This window comes from Drosophila rhopaloa, unplaced genomic scaffold, assembly GCF_018152115.1.
Source record: "Drosophila rhopaloa isolate 14029-0021.01 unplaced genomic scaffold, ASM1815211v1 contig_155, whole genome shotgun sequence".
NCBI lineage: Eukaryota > Metazoa > Arthropoda > Insecta > Diptera > Drosophilidae > Drosophila > Drosophila rhopaloa.
Window position 1 is genome coordinate 3085769 of NW_025335034.1, and position 17252 is coordinate 3103020.

Here is a 17252-nt window from a genome sequence, read left to right on the forward strand (position 1 = left end):
TTAGCAGCTAAGCGAAATTAGCGGCGACTGCGACGGCGACTGCGACGGCGACTGCGACTGCGACTGCGACTGCGACAGAGGCTGATACTAGAGGCTGATATCGCAGTGGCAGAGGCAGCCCGATATAAGTTCGATTCATGCACTGGATTTCCACTGGGAGCTTCGTAACCCTCAACGCTCATCATAAATGTACGGATCGGGAAGTGATTACTCAGGATTCCAGTAAGCGTCTAGTTAATTCTGACCTTGCTCAGGCGATTGTAAGCGGTGGTAACCGTCTGGTGGTCCTGGTAGCCTTGGAACTTATCGACGATTTTCCTCAGGCCCCGTTCCAGCGACGGGGAGCTGACCTTATGGAACACCTTCAGCACAAAGTCCACCAGGGCTTGGGCCAGATCCTAAAGGATGCAACATAAATAAATAAATATCAATCATTATTTGGATATTTTAAATAGAATAAAATAGACAATCGTACATTGTGCAGAAAAGAGCTGGGAAAAGCGATTATATGTGGAAAATATATAGTTTTTTAATAGTGTAGGATTTGAATTACTTGCTGTGTGCAGCAGTAACATATATGAAAACCACAAAAATAGCATAGTAGTCAAAATAAAGTATGTTAAGGTGAAACCCAGTGACACTTAATCCCATTTTTGTAAAAGGGTCAAAAGTCCATAACCCGCAACTAAATATTTGAATTTGCAAAGAAATTGCTAGCTTCAACAGCCTTGTCGACTTGTTTAGGTTTTAAGCGACTCCCTTCCGTCTTTATTTAAAATTTATTTAAGTTTTTACTATTTTTTATGGACTGATAAATAAGGACCAATGTTTTGAGAGATTTTTTTTTATTGTTGTGTAGTGACGTCAATGAAAAACTATTATTTTTACACCTATTTATTAAAATGATTCAACTGGATCAGAAAGGACATCTATTTGTCTACTGAATGAACTGGAAGTAAAAAAAATTATATATATCAAAAATCAATTTTTTATTTTTAACATAAAATGCCATACTTTATTTCAATTAATTAATTCTGAAAAAATGCTGCCGAAATTTTATTTTATAAAATCGTCTTAAATATGTAAACAATTACTCACCAACAGATAAAACTATCTTTTAAGCTCCAAAGGCTGTGCTGTCATATTCTCTGAATCATTTTATTAATACTTTTTTTAATCTACATAAATGATTACATTTTCTTCCAACTCGTTTTTGTATAAACATGATGCATGGTTAAATTCTTGTTGTCATTACTTATCATACATCTTTGACCGTCTTGAACTGAACGAAGACTCTTAATAACAGTCATTGAAACGTTTATTTTAAATTCATGGTACTATAATATCGAATTTGGTGATAGTACCCTTTAATAACCGTTTCTGGTAGATTAAAAGGGTATATTGTTTTCGTTGAAAAGTAAAAAACAGGTGAAGACTAGATAACGCCCAAAAATCGCAAAACTCTTTAGAGACCTCGTAGAGGCTTGTTATTGGGCGTAGATGTCAAAACCGTACTGAAAAACTTATAACCAGGGCTCTTGTATGCTTTCGATAAGGCAAAACAATGCTTTCAGTTCCAGTTTCTGTTTCGGTCACCATCTTAACCGAATAAAAGTAATAAAACTGGTTGGGCATCCTAATTTAAAAATTAAAGTCAAGAAAATGGGTTGCAAGGTCAAGTTTTTGTGGGATTTTTAAAATTCTTTTATTTGTTGGTGAAAACTTGTATTTGGAAAACTATTATTTAGAAAACTTTTATTTAAAAAAATTGTATTTCGAATTTTATCAAATTCAGAAACCCTGAGATGGCAAAGTTTTAGAAGTCCATTTCTGAAGCATTGAAAAAAGCTATTAATGACTTTTGAAAATAACTTTTGTTCAGATTTATTAAATGAAAATCAAAAACAACAATTTTTTGAGGAATATTGAATTTATAAAAATATATTTCTCCAATACTTCCCCTAGTAACAGGGTCGAAACGCTTGTTCCAAAAATACGAACCAGTTCCTTTGCCGTTCCACCTGAATTGACAGCACGCGCCCTATTGTTTGTTACTTTGACAACGGCCAACTGCCAAAACAACTAACCGAAAACCGAAAACTGCAGGCTGACTGACACTTGAGTGGACATAAAAGCCATAATCAAACGGGAAATACGCCGATTAATGAGAAACAGGTTATTAAAAAAGAGATCAATGAATTGATGGCGGAGGTGCACATAATTGGACAGATATCGAAAGCAGTTGACTTTGCCGAGCCGCACCTGTACTGCAAGTGGAGCCTGCAGAGCGGTAAGTCCGACGTGGCGAATGCACCTGCCGAGTCCAAAAACCCGAGTGTCCTCTCCTCCGCAGGAAACGCCTGGCGCTTGGTCCAGGGCGAGGTGCAGGGTCAGAGTCCCGTGGCATCGCACCGCCTGCAGCACTGCTCGGACTTCGCCCAGCCCCTGGACGTCCACCTGAGCTCCGCCTCCGTCCAAGGCTGGCCCCGTCTGCTGGTGGAGGTGTACGCCGTGAACGTCCTGCAGCAGTCCTGGCCCGTCGGCTACGGCTTCGTCCACGTCCCTTCCACTCCCGGATCGCATCGCCTGGAGATCAGCACCTGGAAGGTTGCGCCCAACGGCCTGTGGCAGTCGCTCCGGGAGCGCTTCGGAGGCGGGGGAGCGGCCCTCAGCAAGACGGATCTACTATACTCGGGAGTTGAGCGGTAAGTTCACTGCAGTGCATTTGAAAGGCAGCATACGAGAAAGGGTCAAACCACTGATCAAAATAAAAAGCATTTTATTTGTCATGGGCTTGGTGAATTAAAATCTGTCACCAAAATTCCCAATCAATTGTGGGAAAATGAATTTTTCATTCAATTATGAACCTCAAAAAAAGGCAAGCCGATTTTTATTTTTAAAATTTTTAAAAACTGTGATGTGCTGGTTATCGCGCAGTAGAGTCAATGTACCACCCTCCAAGGCAAAAGTTGTTTTATTGGAAATAAATATTTTTGTTGAATTTAGATTGAACAATTTTGTTTGCCTATATTGCCAACGAAATCTATTAAATCGCATTCTGGTAAATTTCTTGTCTTTTACAGTGTAGTTAATGGTTTCTTTTTAATGAGAGAAAAGAAAGACTGTAAAGTAAATATTATTGATCAGAAAGCCAAATGTTGAGATCACAGGTTATTTAAGAGCAGAAAAGTTTTTCTTTGGCACCCTAATTTTTAAAGGGGCAAAGGGACTTTCTGAAACCAGCAAATGTAGGCTTGGTTTTACTTCCTAAAGGTATTTTTCTTTTTCTTTTAGTTACAAGCTGCAAACCCTGAGTTCGGGAAAAGTCATCGTAGAACTGAATCTAATTTTTAGAAAGTTCGAGGAATACGGAGTGGAGTTCAAGTAGTCATGCGTGGGCTTTGGCTTCTACCCGTGCTGTTACTGGCCACTCACCAGACATGTTCCATTAAGATAGGAATTTCGCACAACTACAATAGCACTGAATCACCGATCCCGCCCACTACCACGGAATCCCCAGCTACTACTGCTTCTTCGAGCAGTGGAGCCAGCAGCTCTATTAGCCCATTGCCGGACGTGGCCAGCACTTCAGGAAACACATTTCCACCGCGAATGCAACAGAAACCCCGGGTCACAGCAGCACCACCAACCACTTCGCCGACTCCTCCAGCGGAAGCTCAGCTTTTGAATGCCACAGATGCGACTGACACTTTGCCGATACCCAGGAATACCCATAATCTCGACTACTGCTCCTGCGATCTGCAACCAGACGCATGTGATCTCAACTGCTGCTGTGACTCCGACTGCCCTCCCGAGACTCTTCAGGTGTTCAACTGCATGTCCGGTTCCTCCTTCCCGCAGCTGCAATCCCGATTGGAGGACTTCCAGTACACCCATGGCTTACCCTCCTGTCAGATCAACGACGGGTGGCTGTGCGTTTTCCGAAGCAATACAAAGCCGGCCAGGATTCGACCGCAGAACACGAATTTCGATAGTTCGCAGCGTTACAAATGGACGGACTACTTGGAAGCCTATGAATCGGACTCCGGACAGTCTCGGACATCCCCATCATCCTACTACAAGTTCGGACAGCCTTTGCAATTGTGGCAGGCCGAGTCCAGACAATTGACCACTTTCGAGTTGCCTGCCGCCTACGAGAGCTCCCATTGTCAGCTGAAGCAATCGATTATGCATCTGCAGCCCATCAGGAGCCGCTGCAAGATGAAGGACTCCTCCCAGCTGCAGGAGACCCTCTGGGGCATGCTGAATCTAACTTCCACATACCAACTACTGGGCAAGCCCCGCGATCCAGAGGAACAGGAAGTGGAGGGACTGGCCATACAGGTCTGTCAGAGAGGAGACGATATGGCATTCCATTGTTTGGAGCGAGGAAACGACACCCAACTGGATATTATAGTGGACAAAGTTGAACTTATTCTAATTCACAATTTCACAAATATTCTAGAGGCGAAGATTTTGTTGGAGGAGGAAAACGTGGCAGGCGATGACAACGACTCACTATGGCTGCACTGCATAGTTAGGTTCATCACCGTAAACGCTTCGCTGGCCAAGCCCACTTCGGGTCCACTGGGATACCTGCCTGGCTCCCCCCTGATCCTCTCCAGCATGTTGCCACAGAACAACAGCGAAGACGAACGGCAATTGAGCTATTTTAGTGCTAACCGAAATCTCGGGGATTTTCACTGGCTTCCCCTGCCTCCTCGGAAACTTCCAGGAAGCGGCTGCCAACGCTCACTGGACCACAAGAAGGTTCTGCGCTTCGGCGTGGACCTCCTCACCCGGTGTCAGCTGCACCAAGCGGCGCCCCTGCTCCAGAAGGACGCCAACCACACCGAGTACTGCCAGGGTCTGCAGGCCCAGATCTGGAGCCAGCTGTTGCCCCACGATGGCGGCCACCTGGATGACGTCGGCAAGGTGTTCGTCTCGCAGCTGGGCAGACCCGAGCGGGGCAAGTGGTTGCCCCTGCAACTGCGATACCCGGAGAACCCCAATGAGATGCCGCCACCAGTGCTGGCAGTCTTCAACGAGGCAACGCAGAGCCTAAGCTGTCGGAACATATTCCTAAGCGTTGCCTACGAGTTCCACGTGGCAGATCTGGCCTTGCTGGAGGGCAGAGCCCCTCATCAGCGGGTCCTGCAGAGCAGCCGCCTCGTTTTGGGCCAGCGGCACGACCTGGAGTTCGACAGCCAACTGGAGGTGGCCCTTCCCCTGGGCATCTCTGTCATGTTCTACAGGCTGCAGGGCAAGGCCACGAGTGGGTCAGCCGGAGTGGCTCTATATGCACTGCTACCTGCAATCTGGGGGTTTTATCTGGGGATCGCTGGATCTGGGCTCTAGGCTGAAAAATAATGCAAATAAGACGATTTGTAAAATAAAAGACACCCATGCTGAATCTGTGTAAAATTCGGTTCCTAAAAAACTTTCTATCTGAAATTGTTCGTCAATTTGCTCCTAATCAGTTGGTAAATAGTTGGTAATCAGTTGGTTTTTTCTTTTAAATGCCCTAATTTGCAATTTTTTCTTTTCGCCAATTTAATCACAATTCGTGGTTAAAAGGAACGAAAGTCAACATTTTAGGAACGATTTTAGACGGAATGGAAAATTTAACCTGTGAACATTTTCGGCTTGCATTACTAACACTAAGCACTTAATTAGATATCAATATGGTAGTTTAGACATTTTTTATTAACCTCATGTTCTTGGTTTCTTACAGTGGATGAGTTTGAAAAATTTGATTTATATTCTTTATCCAAATATATATGATTTATCGGATTGGATTATTATAGGCTGTTGAAGAAAGGGATTGAATCCATACATTCTCCTAGCTGAACATTTTTATAGAAAAGAAGAATAATTAGAAAATATATTTTTGGTAATATTTAACACTTATAACTTTTGTTGCAAGCCATTGCACTCTATTAACACAATTCCAAGTAAAAATAATATTAATGTGATGACAAATTATAAGAAAACATATTCATCTTCAATGTGAAACATTGTTTGTTTTGAAAATATGTACACTTTCGTCTTACACAATTGGCTGTGAGTCACGTCCTAGAACATTTTCCCAGAATATAACTCACCCCAATATAAGCGGATCCCACTTTGCAGCGGCTGTGGGTTAAGTTGTTTTCAGTAATCATCAGCTGAAACATTACTGGGTTCTCTTCATCGATTAGGAGCCCAAAAAAGTGGATAAACATCACCGCATGCATGTGCAGGGCCCTCAGGTTGAGGTCACCTCCAACCTTGAACTTATGAATGCCCCAATAGTACTCATTTAAGAAGCTATCGAATATTTGTTTTTTACATTACCACGATACAATGATAAACGTGTTACCTGTAGAACACATCCTGTCCATAGCGCCGCTCAAAGGGTTTGATCAAATTCCATGCCTGCCTGAGGGCCAATCTTTCGCTGAGCGTGAATCCCAAGTCGTCCTTAACAGGACCAACTTTTAACCGCGGTATCCGCTTCGGGTAGATAAGGCTTGCTATACTGGAGAGCTGCTTCGTAATTCTTTCGTTGCTCATTCTGAAATTTCGATTATTTTCTTGATATGTGTGGTGGAGTCATACAAAAAAAAAACGTTAACCAAACATAAATAAGGAGCACAACAAGTGTATGGTAAGCTAATAAAATAAATTTACAATTTAATTTTCATTTCACGTTCCGCAACCTTTTCCATAGCATACTAGGGGATTGGGAATATTTCTATCAGGTAACAATCTTCGTGATGCGATTTCCGGAATCGTCAAAAGTGGTCCTGAGGGCAGTCGACATGGCACGTTTTCTGGCCACATCCACAAGGGCATACTCCCCGACGATCTGCACCAATCGGGTCAGGGCGTTTGTTAGTGTACAGGAGTTATGATTTTCAATCACAGAGGACTGAAGAATGTATCTCTTTAGGGCAGTGGCCAGCATCTAGTCAATTTATAATTGGGGAATCAAGGAAATACATTTTATTAGAATTTTATTTATTATTGAGGAATCAAGGAAATACATTTTATTAGAATTTTATTTTACATTTTTCTATTTTAAGACAATTGTCGAAAAATTTCTGTAAGGTTTGGCGTAAGGAAGTTGACGTTATGACGAGTCACACTTTTAGAATAATGCTGTATTGGTTCGATCGGAACGAGTGATATACCTATCGAAAGGTATCGCTTTAACCAAGGGGATTGCATACCAAGACTTTAAGGAAACCAATTGGTTTAGAAGAAATAGTGTGTAAAATACTAATTTAATTTGGGGCAAAATGGCCTTCTTCAATAAAAAATGCCTATGTGGACAAAAAGCTTAAATTCTGTAAACAAACGGGACGAAGGAGAATATTTTAAAAAGTTTATTTATGTAATCGTATTTATTTAAAGATTTTTCGTAAAAAATATGATATCAACTATTTTGTATGTTGTAAGTGCGATCGTCACGATCTTTTTACCTCGTTAAGAGGTGTTTTTGTTAATATATTAACCATTCGATAAAGAGAAACAGAAATCTCTTTTATTTTATGGTTCATTTTATAATTTAAAACCTTAAAAACTGATTAGTTTGAAAAAAGTTTTGAGCTCTGGTTTATTACCTCCCAAGAAGTGAATTTGTGTCCACACAAATCGGGGCTTTGTGCCACTCACCCTCATGTAGTCGGGTTCGATGCCGTTCTTCAGATGTGTGGGAAGACTTTCGTCCAAGGCCAAGCGAAAATCCAAATTGTTATCCAATGTTTGGACCAGCCTCGACATCAGCCTCATCATTGCAAGCGAGTGACCATGAAGCTTGCTCAGGTTGATTTTGCCGTCTCGCCTAAAGAAGTTGATTAGGTCCTCGTGCTGGGTCAGGAAGCTGATCCAAACACACGGGTTGTGCGTAAGTTGGGACATGTGACTTTGATCAGTAAGTGCTACCTGTAGAAATTGTCCTTGCCAAATCGGCGCTGGAATGGCTCAATGAAACGCCAGGCGTTGCGCAGAGAAGCCTTCTCCACCGTTGTGAACTGGTTTTCATCGGGTCTGTAGCTTATGTCCCGTTCTGGCAGCGGCTTCGGATAAACCGGAAGATCCACATGGCGCTGCGGCTCCCCACCACTTCCCTCCGACTGAGCAGCTTGGCTAGTTTGGCTCATTTTGCTTTGTGTTTCCTCTATCTTTGTACGCCTTTCGATTAAGTTTTAAGTTTCCAACGCCATTCAGAACATTTGGGATGGTTGTACAGCTTACTGGGATCTAAACATTGTTTCGAAAGATCAGAACTAGAAATCATTTAAATGGACTTTTCATTGAAAAATACTGATAGATAATTTAATTCGTTAGTTTAAGACCCCATTAGACCATTACAAACTGTGGGCCAGGACAATTAATCCCTAGAAATTGAGATACACACCCACTTTATTTTAACCGTTAGAAATTGTGTCTTCGTCAAGCATTAATTTGGTAGTATTTTAGTTTTAACAAGAGAGAACGCTATAGTCGTAGCTTAATATAAATATGCCTTCTTGTGTTTTTTTTTTGTTTTTTATTTTTAACATAATGTGAATTATAGTGACCACAGGAAAAAAGGACAAAAAGTTCAAATTATCAATTTGAATTCGGCGATCTCTTAGTGCTGGCAGCTTTACAGCACGAGCATCAGCACCAGCGCTGCTTTAGCGCAGGCAGCTTTTGTCCTGCACCAGTAGCTGTGTTCATGTTTATGTTTTTGAGTGCAATACATTGACTAGAATATTAAACATACATACTTATATAGGCTAAACACATACATTCTTAAATAGTATTATGTATATTAAAGTATAAATGTTTGCTCAACACGAGTAACGGGTATAGCGAATAGCTTTCTTTGAAAAGAGTTATCTTTGCCGGGCAATTGCAACTGTGTACAATGTAAATACATACATATGTATATGCTTACATACATACACACATACGCCATTGTTTGACTCAGACCTCCAATTTGGCTAACTAGATTTGATTTGCATAGTTCTTGGGATATAGTTCGGTATTGACAAATGAAAACCATCGCAATTTCCTTCAATAGAAATCCTTATCGAAAATTAACGTTGACTCTGTTGAGCACCTTGGCCAGCTGTTCCAAAGTCATCCGTTAGATGGCGCCATGAAAGGCGGAAATGTAGGCGCTAGCCAGGCTTAAGCGTTTAATGGGTTTTTGGGCGTTAGAGTGGGCGTGGCAAACTTTTATTAGGCCAATCGATATTTATTGACGAAACAAATACATATCAATTAAAATTTGCATAATATCATCAAAACTGTGGCCACAGCTTGTGGCTTGTGGGCGTCAGAGGGGGCGTGGCACCATTTTGAAACAAACTTGCGCTGCGTAGGAACTCCTAAAATCTACATTCAAAATGCCAAAATTCTAGCTTTTATAGTTTCCGAGATCTCAGCGTTCATACGGACGGACAGACAGACGGACAGACAGACGGACAGACAGACAGACGGACAGACAGGCGGACAGACAGACGGACAGACAGACGGACAGACAGACGGACAGACAGACGGACAGACGGACATGGCTAGATCGACTCGGCTAGTGATCCTGAACAAGAATATATATACTTTATAGGGTCGGAAACGCTTCCTTCTACCTGTTAAATAATTTTGCACGAATACAATATACCCTTTTACTCTACGAGTAACGGGTATAAAAATGGTTTTAAGAATAGTATATATTAAGGTGGCATGAAGCGATAACGTAACCAAAGCTGTAATCTAATTAGTCCTTTCGCGAGTTCCTTCATGTTCAGCCATGCACTTACTCAAAGCCATACTCAAAGCCATACTCAAAGCCATACTCAAAGCCATACTCAAAGCCATACTCAAAGCCATACTCAAAGCCATACTCAAAGCCATATCTAGAAATCCCTAGGGTTTCCAAGTTTATTCACAATAAATCTATATAACAAAAGATTCATGGAAAGATTTGTAGGGAATTGCGGTATTCCTGGGGCACACCGCAAACGGGGCAAATGGAACGGATGCCAAGGGCGCGATGCAGACACGAGGCGCAAAAGACGTGGCCACAACTGGTGGCCCGCGGATTGTTCGCCGAGCGGAGGCAAATGGGACAACGCAGTAGACTTTCTGAGCAAACGAGCTCATTGGAGCTGGTTGAATGTTCTGGATCAGCTAAACAAAAAGATAGAACATTAAAATAACAACAATTTTAGACATTTCAAAACTGAACCCACCAGCAAAACCACTGGGCTGAATCTGAACACAGACGTTGGTTGAATGGCCATTGAACACGCTGCAAGAAATGGGTGTTTGACTAACGGTCAACTGACCACCTGAAAAACAAAAAATAATAATCAAAATCTACTATTTTATATTCTGACCACTCAGTTATTAAACTTTTTATAAATCAAAGCAGAAATATAACAACAAGAAATTACGCAATTTAATCTAATTATGATCTTATACACATTTAACTTTGTATCTATGTAGATATTCTCAGACAATCTTTCTGTAGTACCCACCAGCAGTTCCTATTGTAATTGGTGCTCCACGGGCTGGCGACACAGATATGCTGATGTTGATGTTGACCTCAACAGAAGGCGTAGACTGCTGATGATCAGAAGGCTCATTGGGCAATAATAGGTGATCGCTGCGATTGCGCAAATGGCCCAATTCCAATGATTCGGCGATATGAGCACCGCAAATTTCACACATGGAGCATCCGACATCTACAGAAGCGTCCGAGCCATTCTCCGAGTACTCGGACGGAGTTTCCGGCTCAGCTAAAAAAATTGAGATGTAAGTTTTTAATTATATTTATAACACCCACGGTACCTGCAACTTCGGCAGTCTCCTGGTTGGAGCCAAGTGGAATTAATCCAGCCCCTTGCTGTGAATCGTCCTTCCGGTTTTCACTCATATTTTTTTTTAATTATATGCTTCTCGGTCCTCTGCTTGTGAAATTCTGAGGTCCAATAAGGTTACATCTGACGTCTGTCACAATAGAAAAGGAAGAGTTACCAACAATAAATAGTTCAAAAATAAACAGCTTACCATTTTTAGGTATGAACCCTACATTATTTGTAGATGTGACAATTTTATTAACGAATATTTACATTATTAAATATGGTTTAAAAAACAAATCATATAATTTCTTCATTTAAAGCAAACAGGCGATAGGTCCGACTAAAATTCACCTTATATACTTTTCACCTTATAATGGTTCGATTCATTTGTGAAAGACTTTATTTTTGTAATTTTACATATTATAACGTTTCTTTTTTTGAGAAAAATATCAAAAAAACATAGTATATAAATCATAAGAGCTGACCTTCTTTGCCGTCTTTAACATTTTTTTTCGATCAAACTTTATATAATATTACATACAATGAAAGAAAATTTATAGGGCTCACAGAGCGATTCCAACATAAAACAAGGATCTTACAAATAAATGCGAGAATATTGATGCGTTGTTAGCTTTTTGTTACACAACGGGCACTTCTGCATCGAGCTTATGGCAGTTTGGATGCATTCCCGGCAGAAAACGTGTCCACATTTGGTTGTCACCGGCTCGCGCTTGGTCACACTGTCCATGCAGACCGGACACTTGTAGGAGTCCTCCTTCTGGGACAGCTCGAGATCGCGTTGGATGCGTTTGGGTGGCGACACATCGTCGACATCCACTACTAGAGGAGTTGCGGTGGACTGATTAAAGGTGCGGCGACGACTAGGAGCGCTATATGAAATGTCGGACGTGATGTTCACTGGACGACTTCTTGGTCCATCTGGAGTGCACAAGTCAATGACAGCGTCGGGAGCACGATTCCGGCCGGATCGCAACGGCGGTATAAACTCCAGATGGGACAGATCTATCATTTCCACTGGACTTACTAAAAACACAGAAATGAGTGTTTGTTAGGTTTAAGTTTAAATGTTTTAGAAATATAAATATTTTAACTATCTGTCTAACTCGTACCATTAGTATGACATTTTCACTAAAATAGGTAACCGCAACTACCAAAAATAAGTGTACAAAATTTAAACTTTTGCGTAAATAATACTAATAATAAAACACTTTTGATATACTAAAATTATTATATTGAATTAAAGCGTGAAAACCAGGATATGGTTTGGACTTGACTTGCGGTTACCACGCGATATTGTTACCGTTGAGGTAGACGTGGGTGTGTTGCTATTGCCCATCTGGGCCACAAACTTCTCGCAATTGTCTTAAATAGAAATTAATGTTAGAGATGTGTTTTAAGCACTAGCGCCCATTGGCGGAGAGTTCTCTAAGCTGCGAAGGTACATCGTCAATCGAGACGGAGGATACTGAGCTGGAGCTAGAATTGGAAGCAGCGCCTACTGAAGAATTAGAGACAGAGCCTGCGATAGAATTAGAGATAGAATCGGCTGTAGAATCCAAGCCAAAAATGAAGATAAAATTGGAAGTAGAGCTGGGTATTTATAGCACCCACGGTACCTGCAACTTCGGCAGTCTCCTGGTTGGAGCCAGCCCCTTGCTGTGAATCGTCCTTCCGGTTTTCACTCATATTTTTTTTAATTATATGCTTCTCGGTCCTCTGCTTGTGAAATTCTGAGGTCCAATAAGGTTACATCTGACGTCTGTCACAATAGAAAAGGAAGAGTTACCAACAATAAATAGTTCAAAAATAAACAGCTTACCATTTTTAGGTATGAACCCTACATTATTTGTAGATGTGACAATTTTATTAACGAATATTTATTTTATTAAATATGGTTTAAAAACAAATCATATAATTTCTTCATTTAAAGCAAACAGGCGATAGGTCCGCCTAAAATTCAACTTATACACTTTTCATCTTATAATGGTTCGATTCATTTGTGAAAGACTTTATTTTTGTAATCTTACATATTATTACGTTTCTATTTTTGAGAAAATTAATCAAAAAAACCTAGTATATAAATCACAAGAGCTGACCTTCTTTGCCGTCTTAAACATTTTTTTCAATCAAACTTTACATAATATTACATACAATGATAGGAAATTCAAAGGGCTCACAGAGCGATTCCAACATAAAATAAGTATCTTACAAATAAATGCGAAAATATTGACGCGCTGTTAGCTTTTTGTTACACATCGGGCACTTGTGCGTCGAGCTTATGGCAGTTTGGATGCATTCCCGGCAGAAAACGTGTCCACATTTGGTTGACACCGGCTCGCGCTTGGTCACACTGTCCATGCAGACCGGACACTTGTAGGAGTCCTCCTTTTGGGACAGCTCGAGATCGCGTTGGATGCGTTTGGGTGGCGACACATCGTCGACATCCACTACTAGAGGAGTTGCGGTGGACTGATTAAAGGTGCGGCGACGACTAGGAGCGCTATATGAAATGTCGGACGTGATGTTCACTGGACGACTTCTTGGTCCATCTGGAGTGCACAAGTCAATGACAGCGTCGGGAACACGATTCCGGGCGGATCGCAACGGCGGTATAAACTCCAGATGGGAAAGATCTATCACTTCCACTGGACTTACTAAAAACACAGGAATGAGTGTTTGTTAGACTGAAGTTTTAAGTTTAAATGTTTTAGAAATATAAATAGTTTAACTATCTAACTCGTACCAAAAGTATGAAATTTTTTTTTGTTTTGGGACATTTTCACTAAAATAGGTAACCGCAACTACCAAAGATAAGTGTACAAAATTTAAACTTTTGCGTAAATAATACTGATAATAAAACACTTTTGATATACTAAAATTATTATATTGAATTAAAGCGTGAAAACCAGGATATGGTTTGGACTTGACTTGCACTTACCGTCATTTCTGCGGCGGTTACCACGCACTATTGTTGGCGTTGAGGTAGACGTGGGTGTGTTGCTATTGCCCATCTGGGCCACAACCTCCTCGCAATACCGATTGACTTAAATAGAAATTAATGTTAGGGATGTGTTTTAAGCACTAGGGGCCAACGTTGACCTACTGCTATCCAATTCGGCTTCCATCTGGGTCACATTGGCGGAGAGTTCTCTAAGCTGCGAAGGTACATCGTCAATCGAGACGGACAAATTCGACGGAGAAGGGGATTCATCGTGGCTCATATTATATAGCCCCGATATGTGCACGCTAATATCGTTGTCCGAGGATACTGAGATGGAGCTAGAATTGAAGCCAGAGCTGGCGCTAGAATTGGAAGCAGCGCCTACTGAAGAATTAGAGACAGAGCCTGCGATAGAATTCGAGATAGAGTCGGCTGTAGAATCGAAGCCAGAGATAAAGATAGAATTGGAAGCAGAGCTGGCGGTAGAATTAGAGATAGAGCCGACGCTGGTTGCTTCGCTGATCGTCGCATATAGTGAAAATTCTGCGCTTGAGTCCTATTAAATAGAAAAAAGTTTATATGTAAATAACCTCATTGAAGGACTGGGAAATGACTTACTAATGAGCTTAAAACTCGATCTGACATTCTTCAAAATAAAACTGCACAGAAAATTGGTAAAGTAGCTTCAAAATGATAAAAAAAAAAGCAGATGTTACTAGATTTATGTCATCTGTTTTGGGATTATCAAAATAGTGGCCAATTTTCTGCACAATTTACGCGGCCAGAACGCTGATTTAGGGATGGAACTTGAAATCAATGCCGGTAAAAACAATAATGTATCGATAGGCGCAGTGTTTTTCCTTGTGTTTATCCTTTGGATTTATTAATCGGTTTTTATATACGCGGAGGCCAAAAAAATCTTTCTCCTCCGCGGACTGGAAGTAACTTAATACAAAAAAAATATTAATAGATCTGAGATATGTGGACTTCGGTGGCCAACTTTCAAAAACCGTTACAATCAGCACAGCAGTTTTCAGCTAAATTTAAAACGGCGGGCAATATATGGCTGACTGATAACAACAATTGAGTGCCATTCAAATAAAAGTCAATACACGTAACAGCTTTTCGCAACTCGAGTTATATAGTAAGGCCAAAGTGAACAGGATAATTGGGTTAAGAAATCGATATTAAACTTTTCTAAATACAACAGCTATCGTGCCACTTTTGCCTATCACCAATTTCCTATGCTAAACTCGTTGCAGTGTAAAGCATGCCTAACTTAATTTTAATTCGATAGTTTTTAGCCGAAATCGATATTAACCGTGTCGCGCTAGTGTTGGTCAATGCTCGGCACGTCACCAGAGCCAAGGAATATCAATTGTTTTTTTTAAACAAAACAAATACAATTCCCTGGTACCATGGACAAGGACACGTTCACGCTGCAGGCCATCCGGCAGGACCTGATCGACAACAACCTGCAGGCCAAGGCGATCATACAGGTGAGCGTTCAACCGCAGAAAAGAGAATCTAAATTCCGAGCTCTCCATTCCAGGACATCCTGAACAGTCGCACCTCAATCGCCGAACTGGAGGAGCTGAACGAAGCGGGACGCTCTAAGCTGTCGGCTATCAGGAGAAGCATCGAACGCCTGGACGACTGGGCTCGGGACACGGCAGACGCGGCGCTGACCAAGGAGGTGGACACCCACCGCGACCAGTTCTCAAAAACACTGCAGGCCTTCCGAAAAGCCAACGTATCCACGATGCTCGAGATCGAGAAGGCCAACCGCGAGGAGCTGATGGCCATTACCGGCGAGAGCGAGCTGCGCCAGCGATCGACGGCGCGGGCACGTCACAACCAGGGCAGCCTGGTATCCCAGGAGAACGATGTTACGGAGAAGATGCTGGCCATATCCCGGCATCTGTCGGAGACCACCCAGAAGAGTGCTGTCACTCTGGAGACGCTGGTGGCCTCGTCCCAGAACGTGGAGGCTACCAGCGACGAGTTGCAGAACACGGCCGGTAGCATAACTATGTCCGGCAAGCTGCTCAAGAAGTACGGACGACGCGAGTGCACCGACAAGATGCTGCTCTTCTTCGCCTTCTGCTTGTTCCTCGCCTGTGTCTTTTACATCGTCCAGAAGCGGCTCTTCTAGATCGCCGGGAGACGCTCCCCTTCCCTGCCTAGCTTAAGATTGTCGGTTTTGTTGCCTAGGAATTAGATATTTTAAGCTTAGCACATGACCGTAACTTGTAAGCACCGCTCCTCTTTAAAATATTTAGTGAATTATTCACGTTGTAAGCATGTATGTAAATGTGGTTTAAATCGTATAAAATACAGTGCAGGTTGATAAGGACACCAGGTTATATTTATTTGATATAATTTTCAAATAGTAAATTCAGATTTGATTATATAAAAGAATGCCTTATATTTAAATTAACTTTACAAACTATTGTGTAAAATATAGTCATATCTAGCCTAAAAACACTTGGGTACTCCGCCTGGGTTAGTGAATCCGTTTGCGTTAACCACTTGACAGATTTGTTTGTAGGATCGCTTAGGCTCTCGTTGTCTAACTTGATGATGTGGTCTGTAGCCGCTATCGTAGTTGCCAGAATAGGAAGGGGGCGCAGAAGCAGGTGGATAATTGTAGCCCGGGAATAGTTTGTAAAACCCAGACTGGCAGCTAAGCCCGTTTAGTGCCAGAAGCCACAGCAGCACGTAGTAGATCGACTTGCGCATGGCCACTCTGTCCAAGATTAAGATTCGGAATAACAACATAGACGATTTGCATTGGATTAAGCTGGCCTACTTATGACACATCCGCAACCTTGCACGAAGCGGGAAAGTAATTGGAATCTCAAATCTATTTTGATTTGCCCGAGAAGCTGATAGCAGATTTGAGTGCCTCGGTACAAGGCTGTTGATAAGAACAAACCATTCGACCTTGCAATTTTTAATTCATACATACATCTGTTAATTTTGTGTATTTTTTTTTCGAAGAACTAATAAGTATATTAACTATATAAATAATATATAAAATAGCCACTAAGAACGTATATCGAATGAGGGGATTTTAATTTAATTTTACTTCTATAAAATAATAATTTGTACTTTTTTTTTTTTGGGTAGTTCTAAAACTTTTTGTTAGCAATAGTATATCATAATCAGCCGTGCGGAATCCAGTATTCTCAAAGGTATTGGCACGTCCAAATCATCTTGGGCTTAAACAATGTTGATAGAAAGGTCTGCAAATACAAAAAGAAAACATATGTTTATCATTTTTTTTTCTGAGTAATACCAATTTCTTTTCGCATACAAGCTAATTTTTACTTTTATATTAACAATGAAATTGATCTAAAAAATGTATTATTATTATTTTTAATGATTTGAAAAATATTTAAAATGGTTTGCATTTCACATCAAATTAGAAGTTAATTCCATTCGAGGCC

General features: G+C 41.2%; 8 protein-coding genes across 9 annotated transcripts; 3 read left to right on the forward strand and 5 right to left on the reverse strand.

The window, feature by feature from the left end:
* Positions 1 to 43: 43 nt before the first annotated feature.
* Positions 44 to 6555, reverse strand: LOC108052762. The gene is made up of 3 exons (XM_017135237.2): positions 6362 to 6555; positions 6105 to 6309; positions 44 to 398 (listed from the first exon to the last, which is right to left on the reverse strand). The coding sequence occupies exons 1-3, from the start codon at positions 6553 to 6555 to the stop codon at positions 231 to 233; spliced, it is 567 nt and encodes a 188-aa protein (XP_016990726.1). The 3' UTR covers positions 44 to 230.
* On the forward strand, positions 2083 to 3406 carry LOC108052763 (B9 domain-containing protein 2). The gene is made up of 3 exons (XM_017135238.1): positions 2083 to 2290; positions 2354 to 2705; positions 3295 to 3406. The coding sequence occupies exons 1-3, from the start codon at positions 2203 to 2205 to the stop codon at positions 3386 to 3388; spliced, it is 534 nt and encodes a 177-aa protein (XP_016990727.1). The 5' UTR covers positions 2083 to 2202; the 3' UTR covers positions 3389 to 3406.
* Positions 3391 to 5386, forward strand: LOC108052760 (tectonic). Its single transcript, XM_017135235.2, has one exon. It carries the CDS (start codon positions 3391 to 3393, stop codon positions 5356 to 5358), a length of 1968 nt encoding a protein of 655 aa, XP_016990724.2. The 3' UTR covers positions 5359 to 5386.
* A 90-nt stretch (positions 6556 to 6645) lies between the features above and the next one.
* On the reverse strand, positions 6646 to 8221 carry LOC108052761 (globin-1). Its single transcript, XM_017135236.2, has 3 exons — positions 7930 to 8221; positions 7660 to 7867; positions 6646 to 6949 (listed from the first exon to the last, which is right to left on the reverse strand). Exons 1-3 carry the CDS (start codon positions 8145 to 8147, stop codon positions 6740 to 6742), a joined length of 636 nt encoding a protein of 211 aa, XP_016990725.1. The 5' UTR covers positions 8148 to 8221; the 3' UTR covers positions 6646 to 6739.
* A 1642-nt stretch (positions 8222 to 9863) lies between these two features.
* On the reverse strand, positions 9864 to 11328 carry LOC108052753 (peroxisome biogenesis factor 10-like). The gene is made up of 5 exons (XM_017135226.2): positions 11047 to 11328; positions 10828 to 10986; positions 10515 to 10775; positions 10227 to 10325; positions 9864 to 10164 (listed from the first exon to the last, which is right to left on the reverse strand). The coding sequence occupies exons 2-5, from the start codon at positions 10910 to 10912 to the stop codon at positions 9947 to 9949; spliced, it is 663 nt and encodes a 220-aa protein (XP_016990715.1). The 5' UTR covers positions 10913 to 10986; positions 11047 to 11328; the 3' UTR covers positions 9864 to 9946.
* Positions 11329 to 11341: 13 nt separating this feature from the next.
* LOC108052755 (E3 ubiquitin-protein ligase RNF4) lies at positions 11342 to 12755 on the reverse strand. 2 transcript variants are annotated; one of them, XM_017135228.2, is made up of 3 exons: positions 12679 to 12755; positions 12476 to 12618; positions 11342 to 11882 (listed from the first exon to the last, which is right to left on the reverse strand). In XM_017135228.2, the coding sequence occupies exons 2-3, from the start codon at positions 12543 to 12545 to the stop codon at positions 11434 to 11436; spliced, it is 519 nt and encodes a 172-aa protein (XP_016990717.2). In that variant the 5' UTR covers positions 12546 to 12618; positions 12679 to 12755; the 3' UTR covers positions 11342 to 11433. The 2 variants fall into 2 exon arrangements, with proteins under 2 accessions (XP_016990717.2, XP_044313129.1); XM_044457194.1 differs by lacking the exon at positions 11342 to 11882 and adding an exon at positions 12192 to 12378.
* On the reverse strand, positions 12688 to 14625 carry LOC123037264 (E3 ubiquitin-protein ligase complex slx8-rfp subunit slx8-like). The gene is made up of 4 exons (XM_044457193.1): positions 14419 to 14625; positions 13963 to 14356; positions 13798 to 13902; positions 12688 to 13513 (listed from the first exon to the last, which is right to left on the reverse strand). The coding sequence occupies exons 1-4, from the start codon at positions 14443 to 14445 to the stop codon at positions 13065 to 13067; spliced, it is 975 nt and encodes a 324-aa protein (XP_044313128.1). The 5' UTR covers positions 14446 to 14625; the 3' UTR covers positions 12688 to 13064.
* Positions 14626 to 15088: 463 nt separating this feature from the next.
* On the forward strand, positions 15089 to 16156 carry LOC108052754 (vesicle transport protein SEC20). The gene is made up of 2 exons (XM_017135227.2): positions 15089 to 15299; positions 15353 to 16156. Exons 1-2 carry the CDS (start codon positions 15219 to 15221, stop codon positions 15953 to 15955), a joined length of 684 nt encoding a protein of 227 aa, XP_016990716.1. The 5' UTR covers positions 15089 to 15218; the 3' UTR covers positions 15956 to 16156.
* Positions 16157 to 17252: the final 1096 nt, after the last annotated feature.

Bases quoted from the DNA above. Each gene is read 5' to 3' on its own strand.
- LOC108052763 (XM_017135238.1), top strand. From the start codon at position 2,203: ATGGCGGAGGTGCACATAATTGGACAGATATCGAAAGCAGTTGACTTT. The intron at 2,291-2,353 runs GTAAGTCCGACG...TCTCCTCCGCAG, and splicing joins CAAGTGGAGCCTGCAGAGCG to GAAACGCCTGGCGCTTGGTC. The intron at 2,706-3,294 runs GTAAGTTCACTG...TTTTTCTTTTAG, and splicing joins CTATACTCGGGAGTTGAGCG to TTACAAGCTGCAAACCCTGA.
- LOC108052760 (XM_017135235.2), top strand. From the start codon at position 3,391: ATGCGTGGGCTTTGGCTTCTACCCGTGCTGTTACTGGCCACTCACCAG.
- LOC108052762 (XM_017135237.2), bottom strand. From the start codon at position 6,555: ATGAGCAACGAAAGAATTACGAAGCAGCTCTCCAGTATAGCAAGCCTT. The intron at 6,310-6,361 runs GTAACACGTTTA...AATATTCGATAG, and splicing joins GGACAGGATGTGTTCTACAG to CTTCTTAAATGAGTACTATT. The intron at 399-6,104 runs GTGAGTTATATT...TGCATCCTTTAG, and splicing joins TGGGATCCGCTTATATTGGG to GATCTGGCCCAAGCCCTGGT.
- LOC108052761 (XM_017135236.2), bottom strand. From the start codon at position 8,147: ATGAGCCAAACTAGCCAAGCTGCTCAGTCGGAGGGAAGTGGTGGGGAG. The intron at 7,868-7,929 runs GTAGCACTTACT...TGTTTGGATCAG, and splicing joins GGCAAGGACAATTTCTACAG to CTTCCTGACCCAGCACGAGG. The intron at 6,950-7,659 runs GTGAGTGGCACA...TAAATTGACTAG, and splicing joins TCGAACCCGACTACATGAGG to ATGCTGGCCACTGCCCTAAA.
- LOC108052753 (XM_017135226.2), bottom strand. From the start codon at position 10,912: ATGAGTGAAAACCGGAAGGACGATTCACAGCAAGGGGCTGGATTAATT. The intron at 10,776-10,827 runs GTACCGTGGGTG...CAATTTTTTTAG, and splicing joins GGAGACTGCCGAAGTTGCAG to CTGAGCCGGAAACTCCGTCC. The intron at 10,326-10,514 runs GTGGGTACTACA...TTTGTTTTTCAG, and splicing joins AATTACAATAGGAACTGCTG to GTGGTCAGTTGACCGTTAGT.
- LOC108052755 (XM_017135228.2), bottom strand. From the start codon at position 12,545: ATGAGTGAAAACCGGAAGGACGATTCACAGCAAGGGGCTGGCTCCAAC. The intron at 11,883-12,475 runs GTACCGTGGGTG...CTGTGTTTTTAG, and splicing joins GGAGACTGCCGAAGTTGCAG to TAAGTCCAGTGGAAATGATA.
- LOC123037264 (XM_044457193.1), bottom strand. From the start codon at position 14,445: ATGTCAGATCGAGTTTTAAGCTCATTA. The intron at 13,903-13,962 runs GTAGGTCAACGT...TTTCTATTTAAG, and splicing joins GGAAGCCGAATTGGATAGCA to TCAATCGGTATTGCGAGGAG. The intron at 13,514-13,797 runs GTAAGTGCAAGT...CTGTGTTTTTAG, and splicing joins TAACCGCCGCAGAAATGACG to TAAGTCCAGTGGAAGTGATA.
- LOC108052754 (XM_017135227.2), top strand. From the start codon at position 15,219: ATGGACAAGGACACGTTCACGCTGCAGGCCATCCGGCAGGACCTGATC. The intron at 15,300-15,352 runs GTGAGCGTTCAA...TCTCCATTCCAG, and splicing joins AGGCCAAGGCGATCATACAG to GACATCCTGAACAGTCGCAC.